The 25,446-nt window shown below is 43.9% G+C and overlaps 1 protein-coding gene across 1 annotated transcript; it reads left to right on the top strand.

Annotated features, from left to right (window-relative positions):
- Positions 1-724: 724 nt before the first annotated feature.
- On the top strand, positions 725-6,276 carry IL36B (interleukin 36 beta). Its single transcript, XM_039231702.1, has 5 exons — positions 725-831; positions 1,835-1,867; positions 2,425-2,532; positions 5,120-5,259; positions 6,064-6,276. The coding sequence occupies exons 2-5, from the start codon at positions 1,852-1,854 to the stop codon at positions 6,274-6,276; spliced, it is 477 nt and encodes a 158-aa protein (XP_039087633.1). The 5' UTR covers positions 725-831; positions 1,835-1,851.
- Positions 6,277-25,446: the final 19,170 nt, after the last annotated feature.

Here is a 25,446-nt window from a genome sequence, read left to right on the forward strand (position 1 = left end):
GGCAGACTCCCTTCTCTACTAATCTAGGTCAGTGACTTAGAGACCATGATGGGCAGGGTGCCCAGGAGCTGGCCTTGCCCAGGTGAGGCTCCCTTGAGCGGAGAGGCAGCATGCTTACAGGCTCTGAAAAGCTGGAGAAGCATACACTGGGGTGTTTTTACCTGGTCCGAGATTGGTAGAGAATATGGTGACTGTGAACCAGGAGTAGTTGTAAGCTACCCAGATCTTAGGGGACTCATTCTTTTCTTTGTCTACCTTGAACTTGCTGAAGGCTTCCATTCCTAGAAATAACATTCTAGTGTGTCATTTTGTGGCAAAAGAGTCCAGTCATCAGCCCTGGGGCAGTCCCATAATGTTTCTTTCCTCAAACTCAGTGTTGATGACTATATTTCCTGGTTGTTGCTCTTAGGGGCTTAGCATGCCCTACTTTTTCAGGGTGAATGGACAAGTTGCAGTCATACTTGGCTGGCATTTACATAAAGACTCACTGAATCTCTGGCACCAGGAACCAGAAAGTATTGAGTGGTAGGCAGTCCCAACCCAAGTGAGGCAGAACCTCCTTCCTTCTCTGTGTGCATAAAAAGCTTGGAACTTGTTGGATTCACTCAAAGCACCTACGTCTGGAGGGAGCCAAAGTGTATAGTAACAGATTACCGGTGTAGTCTGAAGCCACGAAATCTGCTCACCTTTGATCTTCTCTTGCTTCTGGATCTATGGTATCTCTTGCCGTTTCAGCAAAGGAACTGGGAGCCCTAGACAGCTTTCCAGAGTCCTTGGATGCAGATAAAGCCTTAACTTTGGATCCAGGGACAAAAGCATCTCTTGGACAAGGTAATTTCAGCTCAGAAGCCATGTGTCTAAGCTTTCCTTTGGGAAAGACCTAATGGGTGTCTGCTAGCTTAGAGCACTGGAGCATCTGGGAAGTAGGCTTCCCTCCCCACTAATCTAAGCCAGTGGTCTAGAGTCCATGATGGGCTTCATTCACTGCTGTCCTTGGGGAGCCTTGGGGGACCTTGGGGAAGGCACAGGATACTAGAGGAGCTAGGGTTACTTCCAAGAATACAGGTGATGATTTGCTTACTTCCTGTCCATGGATAACTATTGAATTGGGAACTGAGGATCCTGAGGCAGGGGTTGGGAGTGGGGGATGGGGGGGATGTGAACAACTGGCTCTCACTGTGGGGAGCTTGTGGCCTTCTTAGGGAACTTTCTTGGTGCCCTAACCAGAAGCCCAGGGACAGATGACTCCTGACAGTCAAAACACCTAATGGAGTTTGTGATGTCTACGTGCAAGATCCTTAGAGATGCCTCTTTGGATGAAGAATAGGGGAAGATGGGGGTCAGAGAGGCAGATTTGCTGACAGTCATTTAGTAGTGTTCAAGCTTGAAGACAGGATAAGAGGTGACTCACCAGATATGTGGGAGACTAGAATGGAGACAGATGCACACCCTCTCCTCTCCTCTCCTCCTTTAAATCCAGAGCCCTGTTGCACTGAAGGTGCCTGAGGTGGTGCTCTGGAACCTCCTAACAATCACAGATATGATGGATGGAGAGCATCCCAAGACCATCATAGTCTGGAGAACAAGGACTACCAGTCTAACAGAGATGGGAGTTTCCATTTGGGGTTTTCTGGCCTTGGAAACCCCCTTCCTTAGTCTCAGGTGTGCCTCTGGGACAGGAGCTTGGGGGCAGCTTTCTTAGAATTTTTACAAAAAATTCCGGGGTTGGAAAGGGGAGAGAAATGGATGAGACGTTTCTCTTCCTCCCTTTTCCACAAGACCTGCTGCTGACAACTTCCTCTCCATCATCTGATTTACATTGTCCTCTTCACAGGAAGCCCTGAAACCAAGATGGCCACCTCCCAAGGTGAGTGGTGAATCACAAACCAGCTTGCAAATATCTCCATTCTGCCTCACCAAAGACAATGCAGTACAGGGGCCCCTATCATTTACATAGCTACAGATGCATTTGCTCTTGCTAATATACTCAGATCATAAAACTTGCATCTGAAAATCTCAAAGCATTTAGATCTTTTCTTATTATGTATATTCAGAATTATTTATATATTTTGATAAAGAGCATAAAGGAAAAAACAAGAAACTGATGACCAACTTAAATATTTTTGGTTTTGTTACTACCCAGAGACTATCAATTAGAAAAAGACAAGTCACTGATGTCCCTAGAAAAAAGACAAACCTTGAAAATCTCTTGGGGAGTAAAAATGCAGGTAGATCCTTACAGATGCCATGATCCACAAACCAGCTCCTGGCTTATTTCCCCTCCCTTACTCCTTATAGCCACTCTTTCTCAGAGCAGTAAATCTACCCCTAAGAATTCAGAAGCCATTATTACCAGGATGCAGTGAGAGTCCTGAAGTTTATAACAACCTCCTATGTGTTCTGTGCTTTTCTGTCTTTTGGCAGCGGTAGACTATTTCAGAATCTTTGATGTTCATGATTCTCTACAGAGGGTGTGGGTCCTGAATGGAAATTCTTTAATAACAACTCCATTTAACAATGAAGTCAGTCCTGGTGAGTGAAAATCAAAGCCACTGTTTCTTCTTAAAGGGGCACCAGTTACCCTGGGGATGGGGCTGTGCTTGCATGAGCCTGGCCTTCAGCCTGTCCTACTTCTGGGAACAGTGTTCACAGGAAGGGCAAGCAAGGACAAGATGGTTCCTTTCCACAGAGGAAAACTTGCACCTAGAAATGATGGTATGAGGGGTTGACAGCTCTTCTTACCAAGAGGAAATGTCTTCAGATAAGAAGGGATTGTCCACTCAAGCAGCAGTTGACCTTCTCATTGGAGTTTCTCTCCTTTAAATTTCAACAATTGTTACCTATGTCCTCAGAATCAAACTCAATCATCTTTCCACTACATGCTCTCCTAATTCAGTGTCCTCTCTTCTAATATTGGGTGATATTCCTTCCTCCCATCAAAAGTCAGTCTATCTCAGCTTCTTTCCTTCTTGCTAGGACTTCAGCATTTGATTTATTTCTTCTCTTCCCACATGTTCCACCTTTGTCTATCTACTGGATCCTTTCCATCACTGATATGCTCTAATATAATATTTCTAAGTTTAATACTAAACAGAGTTCTTTTGATTCCAACATTTCATTCCTACTACCACTCGTTTTTCCCATCTGCCAATCTCTGTACAGTTCTATGTACAAGTCATAGCCAAGTTTCACAGAAGAGCTGACTACATAACTTGTCTCCACTCACCTTCTGCTTTTGTTTGCATCAAACAACATGATTTCTGAACTGTTCTCTTAAGTTCCTTTTCCCAAGCTCACCAGATGCACTCTTCTGTCCTCACTTATTTGGATCCTCAACTGCAGTCAGCATGATTAATAACTGTCTTTCTTGAACACCCTTTATCTTCTCCTTCTGTAGGAACATTCCCTTCTGGTTCACTGGCTTCTCTTTGGCATTCTCCTTTCTGATTCAACTTTCTGTATACAATCTCTAAATACTGGGGATCCTCAGATCTCAGTCTGCAGTCATTATGCAACCCTGATGAAGGGATTGGGAGCTGGTCTCTTGGATTGATGGATCACCTCTATCACTCTGGCGTTCATGCTTCCAAGCAGAAGTCCCCTCTGAACAATTTACCCATGTCCTCTTGATATCCTCTCAGACATCTCTAACTTCCTCTATCCCAAGCAGAACTATGGATCTGACCTCTCAAAACTGTGGATCAGCCCAGTCTTTCCTATCTCCATTAGTGGCACTACCATCACCTGTTTCCTCCAGCCAGAAATGCTAAAGACATCCTTGATTCCATCTCTGTCCAATCCAACAGCAAAGACTGATGAGTCTGTGTGTAAAATATGACTTATTTCTAAGGCAAGATCATATCTCACCTGGACCACTGCCATTGCCTCCTCACTGCCCTCCTTCCCACCTCATTTGTGTAGCTTCTCATCCATTCTCTACAAAGTAGTAAGAGTGACCTTCTGAACTATGTTAAATGAACAGTGTCTTTCCTATGTGTTTGTGTTTTAGGGGTGGAAGGTGGGGGCTAACGGGGAGTTCTCAGGGATACCAGTCTTCTTTCAGAGCCACATAGGGGACTTGATCCAATCCTTTCTCCACAACACTCTCCCTCCAGATCCCCTCCACCACCCTATTCCCATGTCTTCATATGCTAGTTTCCTCTTACCTTTAAGGTCTTGGTTTGAAAGAGAGATCTTTCTTGACTCTTCTGTGTAAATTTAGTCTCCTACTTTCTCAAGTTTTGGTCCCTTTCCTCAAAGCAGAACTTGCAATTTATTGTGGTTCTGGTCATTTTGCCACTTACATTTTTTGGTCTCATTTTCTGTGGGGAGAATGACAGTGTCTCTTTTATCATCATCTAAATCTCTGTGGCCCACTTGCATCCTTGTCTGAGTGGGCATTCAATAAAGAGTGCTGACTGGAGAATTCTCAGTATGCTGCCCAGAAGGATAGATGCAGACTTCCCAGGTTCCTGGGCTAACTTAGTTGGGAATTAAATTTAGCTGATAGTGACAGAAAACCCACATACCTGGGACTTAACTAAAAAGTTTACTTAAAAAAATAAGTTTATTTCTTTCTCATGAAAAAGAAGCCTAAGCAGGCAGGCTGAGGTTGGTATGGTGGCTTCCTTGATGCTTCCATAGTCCAAGGATTCTAGCTTTCTGCTTTCACAAGTTCAAGTTCTCCTCAACCATCATCCAAGTATTTGAGGCAGGCAGTAAGAAGACACAAAGTATAAGAAAGATGCTTCTCCAGCTGAGTCAACTCCTTTGAAAGAACATTCTTAGAAATCCCACACAACACTTCCATGTTTATCTGATGGGCTATGACTTCAGCATATGATCAAACTTAGCTGCAAATGCAGTGGGGAATTTTATTTTTATTTTTGGGTTGCAGAATGTCCTGGTAACATCTGGGGTTCTGATATTAAGGAAGTGAAAGAAATGGGCTTCAGATAATGATGAAGGGTCTCCACTACATGTGACTAGGAGGAACCTTCCTGGGGATTCCGGCTGCTCTGCATTCCCCTCACCGGGAGGAGTAATGTCAAGTCAGAAAGACTGTCCTTTCTGCTCCTTAGAGCCTCATACCTGTTTCCATTTTTCCTTGTGTTTCTAGTCAGTCTTGCTTTAATGACATGTACAGACAAAGAATTCCATCATGCAGAGAAAGGCAATCCAGTTTACTTGGGAATCAAGAACAACCATCTTTGTCTTTTCTGTGAAGAAATTCAGGGCCAGCCTACTTTACAGCTTAAGGTGAGTGGTTGTACAGTTAATGAGAAAAGCACTGTGAGATGTACTTTTTATTTCATTTAACATATCACTGAATAAAAATAACATTTTTCAATCCTGGGTTGTTCAGGGTAAGGAAGGAAATGTGACTTGGCTGTCCCCCAAGTCAATAAATGCTGCTTTTTGCATGGGCATGACACTCATGGTAATGTGTAAACATTCTCCAAGAGCCAGAGGATACACACACGAGAATGCTTCAGGAAGGCCAAGGAATGGTGGTTTCTCCAACCTCAGTTTTCTTTAACTGTCTCCCAGAAATCCTGCATGATGCTGGGCTGCTCCCACTTAAACAAAGGCCGCTGTGTGAAAGAGGAGACAAAGGGGAGATTGGTAGTCTGAATTTGGTGGATTATATGCCTATGGTTCCTGTCCTGAGGTAGCATGTGTAGTTATGAAGCCAATCTTTTTGGATATGATGAAAGCTTTGAGATTTAAACCCACTTGGAGGCTGGCAATCTTGGGAGACACCGGCACCTGTGGATGGGTGCTCACCGAGAGCACCCACAAAAGTAGCTGAAACCCCTTTCTGTTCTCAGGGAAGACAGGGCTGTCTCAGAGAATCAGAAGCACCTTGTATCATAGGATCCTGGGGTGGAATCAAGCTATAGGAGCCAGTGGGTTCTCTCTTCTGACATCTTGTGTCCTTGCATCTGTTTGTGTCCCTGGCCCCTGGCCCTCCCTTGGGAGAAAACAATCACTCTCAAGGGCTATGTTAGTTTAGACCCTCTCTCAGTAATCTTCTCTAATAAACCCTTTTCCTGATCCTAGGAGAAAAAGATCATGGATGTACACAATGAGAAGAAAGGACAGAAGCCTTTTCTCTTTTTCCATAATAAGGAGGGTTCCACCTCCACTTTTCAGTCCATCTGCTACCCTGACTGGTTCATAGCCACTTCCAAACTAAAAGGGCAGCCTCTCATTCTCACCAAGGAGAGGGGCAAAAATTACATCACCAACTTCTATCTGGAGCCTAAGAACTAAATCCAGCCTAGGCTGTGGGTAACTGATTCCAGGAAAGAGGATCAAGCAATCAGAGAATCTTCCATTCGGAAACTTAGTAGGTTATGTTCATAGACCAATGTGCACTGGTGCCCATCCGTAGCCCACCTCACTTTCATCACCCAAAACGACCTCTTCCTCTAGACAGCCATTTGTGCTCTATGCTTCCTCATCTGAACATCATCCCAGTATGAAATCTGAATCACTTTTTATTCTTTCCTGATCTTGTCCCACCATCCAGTTAGCTGTCAAGTCCAGTTAAGTCAACATCCAAAATGCTGTACACACCTCTCTATTCCTTTTCCTTCTGACAACTCATGGCCGAGAGATGTGAGTTCCAAACATTTTTTTCATACAACCCTATCAATAAAAGAGTATTATTTGTTAATTCTCTGCATGTTTATTATAAATATTATAATATGTATTCCCAAAGATGAATCTAAAGTTTCTATTTGAGTAATCTCTACACTCCACGTGGGGCTCGAACTCATGACCCTGAGATCAAGAGTCATATGATCTTCTAACTGAGCCACCCAGGTCCCCCACCAAAGATGAATCTAAGGATAAATGTGAAATACAAATGAGTGGGAAACTGTGAGCTGTACATTTATGATGTAGCCACTTTTCTGTGTGTATGTATGCATGCTTCAATTAAAAGTTCACTTTTAAAAAGAAAAAAGATAAGGATGAAATAAAAAATTTAAATGTCTTGATCATCATATGGATTCAGAATATCATTAGTCAATAATTTGTCATGTAATAATACTTTAAGATTAATTATTTACTGTAGTGAATTTAAATCAATCAGTATTTCTAAGAATCACTTATAAGGGTGCCTGGGTGGCTCAGTCAGTTAAGCGTCAACTCTTGGTTTCAGTCATGATCTCACAGTTTGTGAGTTTGAGCCCCGTGTCGGGCTATGTGCTGGCAGTGCAGAACCTACTCAGGGTTCTGCCTTCCTCTCTGTCTGCACCTCTGGCGCTTGCTCACTATCTCTCTCTCTCAAAAACAAACAAACAAACAAACAAACAATAACAATGAAAAACCCAAACTGCCCATGGGTCTGAGCTAATCCTTGGATCCCCTCTTACATCCTGCTGGCGTGCCTCTTACTCCAGTCATTGCTGTCCAACCAGCTCTGAGAAGGTATAAATAACCTGACAGCACGTCATCCCAGCTGTACCAAGCATCTGTCTCTCTCTGCTCGGAGGCTCCTAGGACACCGTGGGGAAAGACTTGTAGGAACCCACTTGGCGCTCACACATGCACACACTTGGAAGTAAGAGGAAGCAACACCATGAGGAACCCTTGACCGTTGGGGGAGGGTGTGGGAATGGATGGAAACATGCTACTTGCGTTGATCATTCAAATGTACAATTCTGGGATGCATTCTGCCTGTATCGTACCTCGGAGGGTCCCAGTAGGATTGAGTCATAGTCACCCATGGCAGTGCTGAGCTCAAGAACATAGCCTTGCATTGGCTTACCTCATTTCCTTGCTTTGGTTTCTCCAGACTCCAGTCCTGTTGCCTGGGTTCACTTCTCATCATCTGAATGCAAACCCTTGTCTTAGGTTCTGCTTTCTGGTATAAACCCAGAGTAAGACAGATTCAGTCAAAGCAGGCTTCTTTTGTCTACCGGCTACGCTCAACACATTGGATTTCTTCCCTCGATGACTCTGCACATGCTTTTGCAAACATTTCAGACACTTTCATCACTGTATCTTATCTGCCCCTTCTGTCTTCCTACATCTGTCTAAAGTGTTCAGAAGCTGCTCCTCATCCTCCCAATGAAATATGACATCCTTATCTTCTTTGAGGTCTATAGCACTTTACCTGATCACGTGACATTTCTTTTGTTAGACTCATGCAGGAGTTTTTTCTCCTTGTCTTGGCCTCTTTGCTCTGTTTGCAACCAAATTCCAGGTACATGAGAAGACAGACAGAGAGTGTATCTGTAATAACCCTATACTCCTTAGGTGCCAAATCTTGCCTCCTACATAACAGCTGCTCAAAAAATATTGTTAAAACAAATGAATTCTCACTGCATGTTCTAGCATCTTCCACTGATACCCAAGTGTGTCAGAGTGGAGTTGCTTGATCATGGCACAGAAAGCCCTAACTGCAAGAAGAGTGCAAGGAACATCAAAGCTCCTCAGAGAAGCTGGGGAAGGAAAGCACAGAAAGGCTGCCTAGGAGCTTCCCTGCCTCCTCCCTGTATGCCAGTCTGACCTCAGGGGACTGTATTGATGTTAGGATATCCTCTCAGGATGGGATGAATATAGAATCAAAGCACAACCCCGAGTTTCCCAGAGAGCTTCCAACCAATGCCCACTGAGTGCACAGCCTCTTCTTCTTGGATTTTGTCCAAACCATCACCAACGTACATTCATGCACTCAGAAATCATTTAGGGTCACTGGAAAAGGACACCAGGGGAATTCAGTGTTTCAAGTTTTTTCTCTGACAAGGTCAGGACGCAGCACCCAATGACCCCAGGGATGACTATCGGAGACTTGTAGCAGCAATGAAATGGACATGTAGTGAGCAAGTTTTCTGAGGAGGGCTGAGAAGAACGTGAGTTCTGTAAACAGCTGAATGTGTAGAAAGAATAGTAGACAGTTATGAAAAAACACAATGTAACCCTTGGCTGTGCTTATAAATATTAGCTTCTCAGAAATCCCAAGAGCACTGGACATGAGCAGGGGGTAGATGGCCAGCCTGCCCTGCAATGCACCCCTGTTCCCTCTGGCAGAGGTGAGGAATTGGTGGTGGTGAAGGAGGAAGAGAGAGGAGGAGAAACCATAGAAGGAGCCAAGAGGTATTCTCAGATGTTTTACTGGCTTTCTTAGTTTGAGGGAGGTTTTAGTCTATTTGAGCTACTATAACGAAATTCCATAGACTGGGAGGCCTAATAATGGCAAACATGCCGTCTCACAGCTCTGGAGGCTGGAAGTCTAATATAAGGGTGCCATCACAGTCAAGGTGAGGGCCCTCGGTGGATTGCAGACTTCTCATTGTGTCCTCACATGGTAGAAGGGGAAAGGAAGGTCTCCTAGGCCTTTCCTAAATGGCTATTAGTCTCATTCATGGGGGCACTGCCCTCAGGATCTAATCACCTCCCAAAGGCCCCACCCCCTAATCTGATCACATTGGGCATTAGGATTTCACCATAGGAATTTTGAAGGAATCAAACATGCCTATTCCCACACCCCATCTTCTCCTCCTCAGTTACTCAAGACAGAAACCTAGGAGTCATCCTTGATTCCTCCTTTCCTTGGAATCCTACCTCTGATTCATGAAGTCTATCTCCAAAGAAGACTACCTTCAAAAGACATCTCCAATCCAACCCATCTCTCTTCAACTTCTCTGCTACTCACCACTCCATGCCAGGTAGCAACCATAGCTCACTGGTGCTGTAAATCAGACTCCCGACTCGTGAGTTCTGTCTACTCTTCCATCTGCCCATTCAATCTGGTCTCCTCAAGCTGGACAGGGTTATCTCCATAAATGGAGATCTAAATTATGTCGTATCAATGTTTACCCCTTCAATGCTTCCATTTGCACTTAGAAGGAAATACAAATTCCTTACCATATGTTCAGGGTTACCTGGATGGCCTGATCCCCCATCTCCAACCCCTCTTCCAGGTAATTCTTTCTTTCCATGTCTATTCTCAGTCATGCCAATCTTTCAGTTCCTTGAACGTGCCAAATTCTTTATAGCCTCTAGACCTTTGCATATGATGTGCTCATGCACAGCCCTATACCTGTATTGTTTTACTCTCATTCTCTGCTTTTCTGGCTCCTTCAAGTCACTTCTTTATATGTCACCTTCTCAGAGAAGCCATCCTTAACCACCATGTCTGAAGTAAGCCCCTTTTTCTACCTCCTGAATTTTCTGTCTCTCGTTTTTGACTGTTTCCTTCACACAATTGGTAATGACTTTATCTGTTTTTATCTCTACTTCCCTCCTTATATACATTACAGTCCTTGATTGCAGGGAAGTAGTGTTTGTCTAGTTTACCACTATATCCCTAGTCCCTAGCACAGTGTCTGTGTTTAATGAATATATGTTGAATAAATATATTGCTAATAAATTAATTAGTGAATGAGTGACTGAGAAACTGACTTCCTTCCCAGGCAGCCTGCCCTCTTTTGTGAGATTGGCCTCATCTAGAATAAAACCTTCCTTCCTGTTCTGAAGCCACAACATCATGGAGAAAGGAGGTCTATGTCCACAGAGTCCTTCAGCTTTGTGAAGACTACTTTGGCTGCCTTCCTCAACCTCTCTTTCTCCTCTGACATTATCCACCAAGGAGGGAGAACTGTTCTTCCTCACTCCTAATGTCTCCTGCCATCACACACCTGCCCTTCCGCTCTCCCTCCCTCTACCCAAGTGGGGGCAAGACCATATGTCCCAGTGCACACCTACTGTCTTGGTGTGACTGCCCATACCACCTCCTTTCCCTTCAACAGTGTCATATTATATGATAAATTATGTGGTCACCCTACCTATTAGAAAAAGGGATAGTGTGGCTCAGTTGCTATTCACCACTTTCCACTGGGAACCAGCTGAATTGAAGAAAGCATCTTTATAGATGTGAAAGGACAGAAACATTTTGTGGAACTGTCTCGAGTCAGATGCCTGGACCATGTTCTATCTGAACATGGGATCTCCCTGGTGTCAGTGACAATACTTCCCAGGGCTGAGTGAAGGAATTCTAGTGAGGAGCACTGCCGCATGACAGGTCCCCAGCTTCTCAGAGTCCAGGTAAGATCACCACTGTGAGTATCCTGGTCCCTCAAAACAGATTTAAAACCCCTCTGTTACAAATCCAGAAGAAAGAGGCACTTTCTCCAAGGCCGAGACTCTGGCTTATAGCTTTTCCCAATAACCTCTTCCCAGATCCCAGTGCGGGGAAAATGTGGGCTTTTCTAGAGATTTGTGAAGACAGAAGACTCTTCTAGCATTCCCTGTGTCAGCAGATTTTTTTTTTTTACAAATACTTTATTGTCAAGTTGGTTTCCATATAACACCCAGTGCTCATCCCCACAAGTGCCCTCCTCCATGCCCATCTCCCCTCTCCCCCTCACACCCATCAATCCTCAGTTTGTTCCCAGCATTCAAGAGTCTCTCATGGTTTGCCTCTCTCCCTTTCCCCCACCATTTCCCCCCTTCTTCTCCCCCATGGTCCTCCGTTAAGTTCCTCCTAGTCCTCCTATACGTGCAAACATATGATATTTGTCCTTCTCTGCCTCAAGGTCCATCCATGTTGTTACACATGGCCAGATTTCATTCTTTCTCATTGCCATGGAGTATTCCATCGTATAGATAAACCACATCTTCTTGATCCATTCGTCTGTTGATGGACACTTAGGCTCTTTCCATGTTTTAGCTATTGTAGAGAGTGCTGCTATGAACATTGGGGTACATGTGCTCCTATGCATCAGCATTTCTGTATCCATTGGGTAAATTCCTAGCAGTGCTATTGCTGGGTCATAAGGGAGTTCTATTGTTAATTTCCTGAGGAACCTCCACACTGTTTTCCAGAGGGGCTGTACCAGTTTACATTCCCACCAACAGTGTAGGAGAGTGCCCGTTTCTCCACATCCTAGCCAGCATTTACCCCTGTGTCAGCAGATTTTTAAGGGACAATGGGGTAATAGTCTTCAGAAGCAGTTGGTGGAAACTCCCACCCCAGCTCAGAACTTTGAGATATGTAGGAGGGTAGAAGATAATCCCAGAGGCCCTCATGACTCATGTAAAGAAGACAGGGTTGGGCAGAAGGCTTGGAACCATGAGATTTTTCTCTAAGGGAGCAATGGGTCAAGTGATGAGATGCTCAGTCCCAAAAAGAGTTTGAACCTGGGAGCTACTTAAATCTCTCAGAGGGTACTTAACAGTGGGTAGAGGCAGGGTGACACCAATAGTCATATCCTCCCTGACAACCCACACACCCCACCTACTGAAATCTGATGAAGCCAGACTACACCCAAGGAATGTCTTCCCTGCAGACCCGAAGCCAGTGTCCTAAGAGGGGGCTCTGCCTTTCCTATTTTTGCTCTTGGCTTGCAGCATTTTGACCCTCGGCCTGGTAAAAAGGTTCCAAAGCCAAAGCATCATCTCCTCTTCCCCCTACCATTCTGAGAAAAATGACAAAGAAGTTAGGACACCTTGACTGGGATATTGCTAGGAGGCCTGGTATCGGGTGAGAAAGGGGAGTGAATACTGCAAAATCTAAAGAAATGGCTGCTCTAAAGGAAAAGAAAAAAATGAAATATTTTGACATTTATACCCAGATGATTAGATGGCCTCTTATAAATGGGTTGAAAAGGAAACAGACCAAGGAGAAGAAGGACCCAGCAGTCACAGGATGGGGCCTCAGCTCTGGAGAGGGGCACAGGGATTCCTGGGAAGGCATAGAGAATGCCTTTCCTGAATGGATCTGAAGATTGGGCTAAGAGAAGGAAGATGGTGTGGGGCAGGATTCTATTGTTTATAGTTAAACATTTTAAAAGTTCTATCTGGCTTTTAAAAAATATTTATTTATTTATTTATTTTGAGAGAGAGGAAGGGAGAGAGAGAGAGAATCCCAAGCAGGTTCTGTGCCCAACATGGGGCCCAATCCCACAACTGGGAGGTCATGACCTGAGCCAAATTCAAGAGTCGGATGCTTAACTGACTGAACCACCAGGTACCTTCTATCTGGCTTTTTAAAATAATGTGTATATGGGGTACCTCTTTTCTCTAAAGAGGAAACCCAAACTTCCAGTAAATACACTTGAGAACATCAAGTTCATTTTTCACATTCATTTTCACCCGGATGTTGGAGTTTCTACCTCAATCCCTGTCTTGGTGACAAAGTCAAGGATAAACTAGAACTTCCATCTCCTGACCCTTCTGTGGGGGCCCAAATAGCTCAATTCCTGGATAGGCCATTCTCTGGCCTTCAGAGGCTCTTGAGCCATGGAATGAGTAAGCACTTGATCCTGCCCAGAGCGCCTCATCCTGATTTCTCAAAACCAGGAGCCCAGAGATGTCCCTCTCCTGCTTTAGAGTAAGGTGGATGCTGTAGGAGGCCCAGCCTTGGTGATTCAGTCGATCAGAGGAGGCTGTGTCTGGGCAAGACAAAATCTAGGGCTGTACTGCCCTGCCTACATTCCACCTGAAGGCAATTTGCCCTTCCCTGCGTTTCTCCAGTCTGGAGAACATAACTGAATCACCATAAGTGTAGCAAAATAATTACTAAGACTAAACCTGAATCTATAGAGTGGGAGGAGCCCTGGCTCTAGATTCCTTCTTCTGAGCCTTAGGTATGGTTATAGGTGCTTGAGAAACAAGTGGCATCTCTCTGTGTCCCTCTCTGTGATGAGCATGGGTGTCTGTAGGCATCTATGGCCACAGATAGAGGCTGTGTATCCACCATGTCCAGGTTCTTTCTGTCATGAGCTGTCACGGATATTCCTGCATCAATAACGCTTGCTGTTTCTGAGTCCCTTTGCGAGTCATTTATGGATTCTCTCAATAGACCAGAGAGTGCAACCGTATGCTGTTTTGGAAGACCTGGCTCCTCATAGAAGACCCAGCTGGTCCATATTTCTGGTTTTTGTACATTCTTCAAATCATTACATTAATAATGGATTCTTCTATATCCTTTTTGTTGTCTTTTTATTTTGTCTAGTTTTAAACACACTCAAGTACCCTGTAGGGTACTTGGGCTTCGTAACTGCCAGATATGATGTGGAGGCAAATTCTCATCAAAATCGAATACTAAATTCTATGTGCTGATTTGACTCTTTCATTGACTTAGATCAATTAAAGGAATGTGTGTTTGGTACTACCAAATTTGCATGGATAATTTTGTGTTTCTTAGTCCAATTTAATTTATGCCTCATAATTAGGGTAGTTCTGCAAAGAGAGAATTTCCTTGGGCACTTCTCTCCTTGAGAGAATGAATAACAGGAGTTTCAGTGAGCCTTTGATGCTGACATTTGAAGTTCAGTGGTATTCTTCCTCTTCAGGTTAAATGACAGCTTGATAGGCACATTTCTCTCCTCCATTACGAAGCCCTAAGTGGGGCTGAATATCCCCAGAGGACAGATTGTAATGATAACTTGGGCCAGGAAACAGCTTGGGATCTGAGCTTTGCACTTCCAAAGCAGGAAAGATGTTTTTTTTTTTTTTTTTCCCCTTCTTGCTATAAGACGGTGGAGAGGAGTCTTTAGAGAACAAAGTATCCAGACCAGATCCACAATACCAGCTCCAGAGGGCTTCTCACTGCTGGCTGGGCTCAGGGATCTGCCCAAGAGTGAAAGATATGAGAACTAAATTAGCTAATGGCATAGTTTTTATTTTATTTTTTTTATTTTGTTTCAATCTAAGTAGTTAACATATAGTGTAATAATCGTTTCAGGAGTAGACCAGTGATTTATCACTTACGTACAACACCCAGTGCTCATCCCAACAAGTGCCCTCCTCTATGCCCATCCCCCATTGAGCCCATCCCCAGCCCCCTCCCTTCCAACAACCCTCAGCTATTCTCTGTATTAAAGAGTCTCTTATGGTTTACCTCCCTCCCTTTTTTTAATCTTATTTTTCCTTCCCTTCCCCCATGTTCATCTGTTTTGTTTCTTAATTTCCACATATGAGTGAAATCACGTGATATTTGTCTTCCTCTGACTAACTTATTATTCTTAGCATAATACACTCTAGTTCCAACCACATTGTTGCAAATGGCAAGATTTCATTCTTTTTGATTGCCGAGCAATAATCCAGTGTGTGTGTGTGTGTGTGTGTGTGTGTGTACCACATCTTCTTTATCTATTCGGCTAATGACGTAGTTTTAACACAAATGCTATTTATCTCTGACCCATCCTTGCTGGTCCTCTGTGCAGAGCAAGTTAATGTCATTCCTTCATTTTCTTTTCTTCAACCACTCTTGGCTTCTGACCAAAAACCAAACTCTGCCCCTTTCCATCTGGGACCAGCAACAGATGAGAAGGAAGGGGCCCAGAGGTAGGGGACCAGAATGCTAGCTGCCCAAGAATGCCCTTCCTTGAGGCCAGACCTGGAGGGGGGAATGTAGCTGGATCACTCTGCATACTTTCCATTTGAGAATTTTGAGTCCCATTGTTATAAAATTTAATATTTCCACAGTTAGTATATGTACTATTCCTCACTTAATGTGTTTGTGTGTGTGTGTGTGTGTGTGTGTGTATACAATATACATACTATTGTCAGAGTTGAGTTTTTACTTATTATTAAAACAAAAAGCCTAGCCCCGCCAATGCCTGAGTGTCCCCTGAGGGAATGTTCTCAGTTGGGTGGTCTTGAGACCTGATGGGGTGGCCTGGCCACAGACTTTTGCTTGAACAGAGACTCAAGAAGTGACACTACTTTGTGTGAATAAAGTAAATATTGACACTTGAAAAAACCTGAAAACAAAAACAAAATTATGGTCATTATGGTCATTCTGTCCCAGACCCTGTCCTGTGGTACTTCTATTTCTTTGCAGATAGAAGAGCTTTCTTACTGGGAAATCAAGTGGTTCTGGACATGTCCATTTGTTTTCAGGAAATCTTTGCTCCATGTTTCTTCTCTAGAAAGTCCAATTCCTATAAGAAGGAAAGTTAATTTTCTAATGGGAAATATCAAACCTGGCTGTGACCTCTGGTTACATCACTGTGATGGTTCATACAGAGTGAGATGTATGATAGTCGGTGACATCTTTAGTCTCAGTCCAGTCTGGCTACAAACTGAAGAGGCTGACTAATGTTGGGGAAGATACAGGATAGTGAGGACTAAGGCTCAGATGAGAGACAATGGTGTTGCAGGATTCTCGCTCAGAGAGTCGTGACACCGAGGCTTTTCTTTCCAGGAAGCAACTTTATTCATGCCGGCACCACTCAGTTGGGTTCGTCCCCAAAAGAACTGAGCGGCCCACATCATGTGGCATAGGTTTTTGAGACATTTTCTATTCCATTGTCTCCCATATATGGTAATACACATAAACATGCAGTCTGATTAAGTTGTTTCAGTTTACAAGAACATGGGGGATGTAGGCAGCTGGACTCATAGCTAGGTGACCTTGAAGTCTTCTCTTCTCTCTTCTTCATTTTTTTTCTTTCTCCTTAGGGAGGGGTTCCTACCACAATGAGATTGGTTATTTTAGGAAGTCATGATCCCAGAATGCAGGGAGAAGAGATATGCTTCATGGCTTCAAGGATCAGTGGTAGGAGAGGGAGACAAAGAGACAGAAATGAAGACAAAAGATTGAGCTGCAGATGGATTCAGCGACAGGCTGGGAGAGCCCATCCTCTCCTCTCGACTGCTCAATCTCCATATATGCCTGTGTTTCAGGTGAAGAACTCAGTAAGGAGACTGACTCAGTGGGAAACTTCCCATCACAGACCAGACAAACAATGTCCTCTTGGGATTTACTCCCTTTATCACCAGACTGAAGGTCTAAAGACTAAGGAGAGAGGAAGGGTAGGGTGGTCCCAGATTTGTGCATCTGGCCTCTTGTCTCTGAACTGGATATCAACTAGTGAAGATTGGACCCTGGATGCCAAACTCACTCCAGGGATCTTGGTGTCCAAGGAGGTAGTCAGTGTGGGCTTTGTAGGGTGAGGCAGGCACCAATGTTGAGGTCTGCTCCTTCTTGACCCTTAACCATTACAAGCCAAATGACAGAGAGTCCCACTCTGACCTCATCACAAAACTCAGTGAACCCTAAAGAAGCAAAAATAAGATACCCCAAAAGGTGGTCATCATCCTAACCCTGTGGCCACCCTCACTGTGGCACATTTCTCCAGCTAAAAACATTAATTAGCTTTGTATTTAGTTGGGCCAAGAAAGATTGTTAAAATAGGTAGAGTAACTATCAAATTAACATAGAATGTGTAACTTCCAAAACTGAGGGAAGGATGAACAAAGGAGAAATAAACAAAACCTCACACAATCCAGGTGAAGGAGAGAAAGAAAGAAAGAAAGAAAGAAAGAAAGAAAGAAAGAAAGAAAGAAAGAAAGAAGAGAGAGAGAGGGAGGGAGGGAGGGAGGGAGGAAGGAAGAAAAAGAAAGAAAAAGAACAAAAGAATGGTAGAAATAAATTGACGTTTTTCAGTAATTGGTCAATTTAAATTAACTTTTCAGTTAAAAGAAGGTTAACAGTCTAGAAAAAGAAATACTACAACGTGTTAATTACAAGAGACATCCTTAAAACTGAAAGCATGAGTTTCTTTTGGGGCCACTGAGTAGGCTCTGACTGAACCAAGACTTATACACAACCAAGTATAAGACCTGGCTGGAAATGGAGAGGGACCCTGAATGCATTGGTGACCAAGCATAAGTAAACACATGCAGGCAGATTCCACAGGGGAGTAGCTCCTTGGAAAAAATGATGTGAATGGGTCAGTTTCCCATATGTCCAATTTTTACCCCGAGGGCAGGCTTAAGCTGCACATCAAGAGACAACTAAAGCTGATGGGAAACCCTATAGTCTTCCTTGAAGAACCAAGAGACAGATTTGGGACAATCACAGCACTGGAAAGTGAGGGGATAATCTTAGAAGGAGAGAGGCAGGAGCACCTGGGTGGCTCAGTCCGTTAAGTGTCTGACTTCGGCTCAGGTCATGATCTCACTGTTTGTGGGTTTGAGCCTCGTGTCGGGCTCTGTGCTGACAGCTCAGAGCCTGGAGCCTGCTTCAGATTGTGTCCCCCCTCTTTCTCTCTGCCCCTCCTCTGCTTGTGTTTTCTTTCTCAAAAATAAATGAACATTTAAAAAAAAGAGAGAGAGAGAGGCAGTGAGAGAGGGTCACAAAATGAGAAAGAATGAAATCTGGCCATGTGTAGCAACATGGATGGATCTTGAGGGTGTTATGCTGAGCAAAATAAGTCAGGCAGAGAAGGACAGACACCATATGTTCGCACGTATAGGAGGATTAGGAGGAACTTAACGGAGGACCATGGGGGAGAAGAAGGGGGGAAATAGTGGGGGAGAGGGAGGGAGGCAAACCATGAGAGACTCTTGAATGCTGAGAACAAACTGAGGACTGATGTGGGTGGGGGGGAGGGGATGGGGGGTGATGGGCATGGAGGAGGGCACTTGTGGGGATGAGCACTAGGTGTTATATGGAAACCAACTTGACAATAAACTATTTTAAAAAATGCCCAAATCCCTGACTGAGCCTTGAGCCACACCTAGAAGCCCAGCTAAAGGGGAAGGAACTGATCTGACATATTTGCTGCCACTTGAGAGACAGGGTTTGTATTTTTAGTCCAATGACATTATTGCATGGTAAGACAGAAATATAAACTTCTTCAGGAGTGTAACAGATATAGTCTCTGCAGTATGACACTTATAATGCCCAGGGAGTAGTTCAAACATAGGAGGAACAAAGAATGTCTGACCCTGTGTCAAGAATTATGACAATGAAGACCAAGCCTGAAATGATCTAGATGTCAGAATTGGTGGACAAGAATTGTAAAACAGAACCATATTAATAGAATAAAGGAGAAATGCCATATGATTATTTCAATGGCTACAGAAAAAGCATTAGGTTAAAGTTAACCCCTACTCCTGATATACACTCTCAGCCAACTAGGAATGAAAAAACATTTTCAGTATGAAAAAGAGCATCTACAAAAAAAAAAAAAAAGTCTACAGTTCACACTTAATGTTGAGAGACCGGATGTTTTTTTCCTGAGGTTGGTAATCAGTCAAGGAGGGTTGTGTTCAACATTGTACCAGAAATCCTAGCCATTTAAATTAAAAATAAATTCAATGAAAATATCCAAGGAATGGAGATCAGAAGATAAGGAAAGCTGTCCCTATTTGCAGAAGATGATTGATTATTTGGAAAATCCTAAGGAATTTACAGAACAACTACCAGAACTAATAAGCAGGATACACTCTTCATGTAGAAAAGTTAATTGTAATTTTAAATGTTTATTTATTTATTTTGAGTGGGGGGAAGGGGCAGAGAGAGAGGGAGAGATGAAATTCCAAGCAGGCTCTGTGCTGTCAGCACAGAACCCAGCGCAGCATTCGATCTCATAAACACAGGGATCATGACTTGAGCAGAAACCAAGAGTAAGATGTGTAATCGACTGAACTACCCAGGTGCCCCAATTGTATTTTTTTAAACAAATAACAAACTTTCTTTAGAAAATTGGAGTATAATGTACACAGAGGACACTGCACAGCTCATCAGGATATTTTCTGATGACACGCATAAGTAGTCAGAAACAGCTTTTGTTCCTTCCAGCCTCTGTTCCTACATCAGGGTGTGGTTAACCCCTCGTCTGATATCCGATACCATGGATTAGTTTTCCTTAGTTTTTGAATTATGTAAATGAAACAATACATCATGCATTCTTTTTTTGTGCTGGGTTTCCTTCACAATATTATGTTTGCGAACCACCTTTGAAGTTAAGCAAAAAAAGCAAACTTTAAATAACACTCTTGAATGACTTTTTAAAAAATTCAGGTAGGATGAAGGGAACAAAGTGAAAATCAGCTCTTCCTCCCAACCCATTTCCTTATCTTTTTTTTCTGCTAAAGATAATTTAATTGACTTTTTTCTTTTTTTTTTTTTTTCCAGTTTGCAGACTATCTTTGGAGAGAAATTTAGGGCACAGACAGGCCTCTGAATGCATACTTTTCCCACATAAATGGTAGCACGTGCTACATATAGAAGAGAACTCCTCAGAGGACGTACTTTTGAGGTATTTTCTGAGTCAATCTACTCTTTCTCCCTCCCTGTTGTCATTGTTCATTCACTGTCGAAGAATAAGTAGCTGTTACTTTGTGAATGTCCCTAAAGTGGGTTTGTCTGGTGTTTCCTCCTGGCTAGATTCAGCTTATGCACGGTTGGCAGGAACATTCCAGAAGAGATCATGTGTCCTTCTCATCTGTAAGCAGATGCCTTGTGTTGGCTTGTGACCTTAGGGTGAATGAAATTTTGGCTACTAGGTTAAGGTGAAGATGACCAGATTTCTCCACCACAAAATTACCAATTTTCCTTTTGGTTAAAAATTTTTTATATATTTATTCATTTTTGAGGGACAGAGAGAGACAGGGCACAAACAGGGAAGGGTCAAAGAGAGAGAGAGAGGGAGACACAGAATCTGAAGTAGGCTCCAGGCTCTGAGCTGCCAGCACAGAGCCCGACGCAGGGCTCAAACTCACGAACCATGAGATCATGACCTGAGCTGAAGTCGGACACTTAACTGACTGAGCCACCCAGGCACTCCAGTCCCTGGTTCTTGAGGCGTTTGTGAAAGGAGATGATTCTACTCCCTCAGTGCTGAGTGTCACAGACAGAGCCGAGAAAGGCTTGAGACCTCCTCTGGGAGAACCCCAAAGCGGTTCACTTTGCCCTGCCTAATTCTGCTATGGATGCTCACTGTTCCAGATCCTCTGTGGGAAGAGACCAAAAAAAAAAAAAAAAACCCACCAAAAAAACAAAAACCAGAGGAAAGGCTGTCTAATCAAGCCCGGCCAAGAGCGGCCTCTCTGTGGGGTCATAGCCTTGCTTACAGAGCCTGTACTTTGGTTGTGCAGGAGGAGGCTATGGCCCCGAGAGCAAATATGGAGCCAGACCAGTACTCTTCCTGACCTGTTGGCTCTTCCTTTCCACAACTGGCTTATTTCCAATTTTCAGCTGCAGAATCTTGTTCAAGTCCTTGCTGTCCTGTGGACAGAGGTCTGGCGATGGCCACACCGTGCAATATGTGGGAGGTGAGTCCTCAGACTCTGGAGGCCTCAGAAGTACAGACGAACAGAGCAGCTGGACCTGCTCTGGAGGCTCTCACCAGGATCTGAGGTGAGGAGGCTGCCAGTGGCTCTTCTTCCCTGGGTGACTCAGCCAGGAGAAACTGCCTATAGGTGTGACACACGCGAGTCTCACCCCACCGTTGTCTACACACTCCCCGGTTCCAGCTTGTAGAACTGGCCCTTCCCCAGACCCTCCACCCTGGAAGATGCCATGGGACGAAGCAAAAACAACAAAGCAACACGTTCCGGCTCAGCACCCAGCTGCGATGCCCTGACCCACAAACTGCCCTGTAATTGCCCAGGGTTTCCATGTTACTCAAATATGCCATGAGCCAAGTAGCACCTTCCCTTCTGCTGCTCCCCATGGTGACCATAGGATGTGGCTGTAGTTGGGGGGAGGGGGGTTCATGGGCTGTAGTAGGAGGTACCCTTCAGTTCACAGCTCCCTGGAGGCTGTGTGTTTGTGTATCACCTCCATCTCTCCCATGCTAGGCAGGGCCTTCATGGCTGTTCTAAGCCACCAAAAATCACTCCAGGGAGTGAAGTATTCCCTCTGCTCTGATGTGTACCATACTCTGTCTTGGTGGGAGCCCTTTGGACCAACTTTATTGGTTTCTGCTGTCTTTCTTAAAGCCTCCATTCTTCTCAAGAAGTCCCTTGGTCCTTCCGGAAAAAGACTTCTGGAAGGGAGCCCCTCTGGCCTCCAGCTTTGCCCTCCATTCCTTGATTGCATGAATCAATAAGCATTATATGGCTTATTCCTTCACAGTGGGGAGTGGGGGTGAGTTAGTATGAAATCCAATTGCCACAGCACCAATACCAGGTCCATCTTTTACTAGTTTGTGACCTTGGCTTTAGTACTTAATCTTTCCATGCCTGACTTTGTCTTATCAGTTAAATGGGAATAAAAATTGCACTCACTTCACAGGCCTGATGATACAATGCCTATATTGCTTTCGAGATAATGCTTGACACAGTGAACATGCAGCTGATGTTAACCTTTTCTGGAAAGGATTTGCATATGCTCAGTTGGAGCCTTTTCCCTCTCTGGGTCAAGTAAGATGCATTAGCACATGGGCAAGGGAGTCTTTAGTCTTGAACTAGCCTCAGATTTAGGTCAATGTAAACATGGCCTCTGCCACATTCTTAGGGTTTTCTTTACATACCTGGGGAGGGGTGCCAGAGAGGTGGGAAACAGGGGGTGGGTAGGAAAGAGGTGTCTGTGGGTTTGTGCTAAGTGCTGACTCCGCTCTTCACTGCCTCTATTGCATCCATCCTCATGACACCCAGTGAGGTGGCTGTACCTCTTTGCTTTACAGAGAAATGCAAATGAGGTGAGATGAATCATCAAGTCAGAGAGATGAGGCAAATCTCCTCAGGCCACATGGCTGATGAGGAAGATGATGGTACAGCTGACGGTTAAGCACCTGCCTTTGCAAGGCACTGCTCTGAACACGGCACAAAGAGTAACTCCTTTAATCTCACCTCCGAGTGAGTACTGTTTTTTATCTTCATTTTGCAGACGAGAACTCCAAAACCCAGAAAGATGAAACAACTTGGCCAAAGACGTATGCTAATAAGTGACAGATTTAGGACTTGAATCATGATGGTCTTGACCAGAGTTTGGAAAAGTTTTCCTATAAAGAGCCACACAGTAAATATCTTAGGCTTTGCACACTATGCAGTTTCTGTCACAGATATTCAGCTCTACCACTGTGGTGCGGAAGGATCCACAGACTTAGACAAATGAGCACGGTTGTGTTCCAATAAAGCTTTCTTTAGAAAACAAACAGCAGGTCCATTATGGCCCACTGGCCACAGTATGTCCACCATGGTCTTAACTGCTATATTAAAAGCATGAGGACCCAGAATCATCAAAGTGCTCTGAGAAATTTTTAAAAAAATAATAATTGCGAACAAAATGTGAGACAATTGTCTGGCCTTTTCAATGTGAGATGGCATACAACTCATTCAGTGTTAGTGCAATATTATTTATTAAAGGCATACTGTGTGGGGACACCTGGGTGGCTCAGTTGGTTAAGCAGCTGACTTCAGCTCAGATCATGATCTCACAGTTTGTGGGTTCGAGCCTCATGTCAGGCTCTATGCTGATAGTTCAGAGCCTGGAGTCTGCTTCAGATTCTGTGTGTCTCTCTCTCTTTGCCCCTCCTCTGCTCCTGCTCTGTCTCTCTGTGTCTCAAAAGTGAATACATGTTTAAAAAAAAATTTTTTTAAGGCACACTGTATACCAGGCTCCCCTAAATTGCTTGGAATACACTAATGAACAAAGTAGACAGGAAACAGCTCCCTTGTATGAGTTTATCTTCTGGCAGAGTTCTGGGGGGGGGGGGCTGATAAATAATACCCATAACACACAGCTGAATTATACAATGTGTTAACAGATGGTGAGTGCTGTGGAAAGAAATAGAGCATGGTAAGGGGAGTGTGGCAGCAGGAGAGGAAGGCATAAGATGATGAGTATAGGTCTCACAGAAAAGGTGAGCCTATTTTAGCCTATTTTAGCAAAAGATGTAAGGGAGTGAGCCATGCTCATATCTTGGAGGTGTTCCCAGGCAGAGAGAATAGCTGGTGGAAAGACCCTGAGCCAGGACTGTGCTTAGCTTGTTCAAGAAACAGCAAGAGGTCCCTGTGGCTTGCACAGTATGATGAAAGAAGGTGGTCAAGAGTTAATGAAAGCCTGGTTTTATGGGGCCTGGGAGCGTGGTGGGGACTTGCCTCTTATTCTCAGAGACTCAGGGAGCAGAAAAGTGTCATGATCTGAGCCTGACTGTAGAAGGCTCCCTTTGAAGGCTGTGTTGTATCTTGAGGTCAATAGCTTGAGATGTAGTTTTCCTGGATTTGGCTCTGACCAATACTAATTATTGGTTGCATATGAGGCAATATAATTAACCTTTCTGTGCTTGGTTTCCACATCCATGAAACAGAGATAATAACAGCATTTACAACACAGGGCAGTTATGAGCATAAAATGGGAAAGTGCTCATGAAATAGGAAAGAAAACCCACTACACATAATTCTAGAGACATAGTGAACACCAAATGAATACTGGTTATTTTAAATTATTGTTAAATGTATCTCCCTAATAAAAAAATCACTACTTTACTGTACTAAACTGCTTCTGAATGTGTCCTTACACAAGGTTGTCCCTTGTGCTGTTTGATTCCTCAACTCTACAGCAAGAGTAGGAGCCACACCCACCTCTGGGACACTGCCACTCTCGCACAGGTGGTGAGAATCACTATGGGCAAACATTGCCCCTCTGCAGACTGGGGAAGCTTCTGGGGCAACCTCTGTGGTCATATAAAGTCCATGAAGACTTGAGATGGTTCCTAAAAAAGGAGGACACCCACTGAAGACTAAGACAATGAAAAGAGAACAGGAACAGAAATGCCCCATAGTGATGGCAAAGTGTATTAGTCACCTATTACTGTGTAACAAATTAATCCAGAACTTAGTGGCATCTTAAAACAGCAAGCATTATTCCACACAGGTTCTCGGAATCAGGAATCAGAAGAGTGGCACTATCTGGGTCTGGCTCAGGGCTTCCCATGAAACTGCAGTCCAGATGCCAGCAGGGCTGCCTCTTCTGAAGGCTGGAATGGATCCGTGGGGCCTGTTCTAAGATTGCTCACACATAGCTTTTGTCAGGAGGCCTCAGTTCCCCACCATATGGGCCTCTCCACAGGCTGCTGGAGTGTCCTCCTGACATGGCAGCTGGCTCCCCCCAGGGGAGAGAGCCAAGAAAGATCAAGAAGAAGTTACAATGCCTTTTGTGATCTAGCCTCAGATGTGACACACTGTCACTTCCACCAGGTAGTATATTCTTTAAAAGTAAGCCACTAAGTCCAGCCCACACTTGAAAGAAAATTAAGCTTCACCTGTTAAATGGTAGAGTATCAAAGAATTTGTGGACAGATTTTAAAACCACCACACATGATGCGTGACTTGGGACAAAATAACATTGCCTTAGGTATTACCAGTTTAATTTTCAAAAAGTCCAAAATATAACTCTCATACAAACTCAGTGAGCATGTGCCAAAGACTTACTATTGTTCATAAATGGAGGAACCAGCAGGATGGTAAAACTGATTCAAAAGATATGATCAATCAGGAAAGAAATGGTGGAATGAGTTGACTGACTTAGATTAAAACAACAACAACAACAACAACAACAACCTGCCTAATGAATTGCAAGGCAATAAAACTGCACCCTTTGGGGCTATCTTTTTCATCAGGCAGAAATGATTTGCAATTTATCCCTCTCTTCCTAGTTTACATCTAACTTCACAGAATCTGATATCTACTCCACCATCAAGTCAAGCAAAGGCATCCGTTTCCTGAAGAATTGAGTAATCGCTG

The sequence above is a fragment of the Hyaena hyaena genome, unplaced genomic scaffold (assembly GCF_003009895.1).
Source record: "Hyaena hyaena isolate Hyena2069 unplaced genomic scaffold, ASM300989v1 scaffold_57, whole genome shotgun sequence".
NCBI classification, from domain to species: Eukaryota; Metazoa; Chordata; class Mammalia; order Carnivora; family Hyaenidae; genus Hyaena; species Hyaena hyaena.

Bases quoted from the DNA above. Each gene is read 5' to 3' on its own strand.
- IL36B (XM_039231702.1), top strand. The intron at 2,533-5,119 runs GTGAGTGAAAAT...TTGTGTTTCTAG, and splicing joins TAACAATGAAGTCAGTCCTG to TCAGTCTTGCTTTAATGACA. The intron at 5,260-6,063 runs GTGAGTGGTTGT...TCCTGATCCTAG, and splicing joins AGCCTACTTTACAGCTTAAG to GAGAAAAAGATCATGGATGT.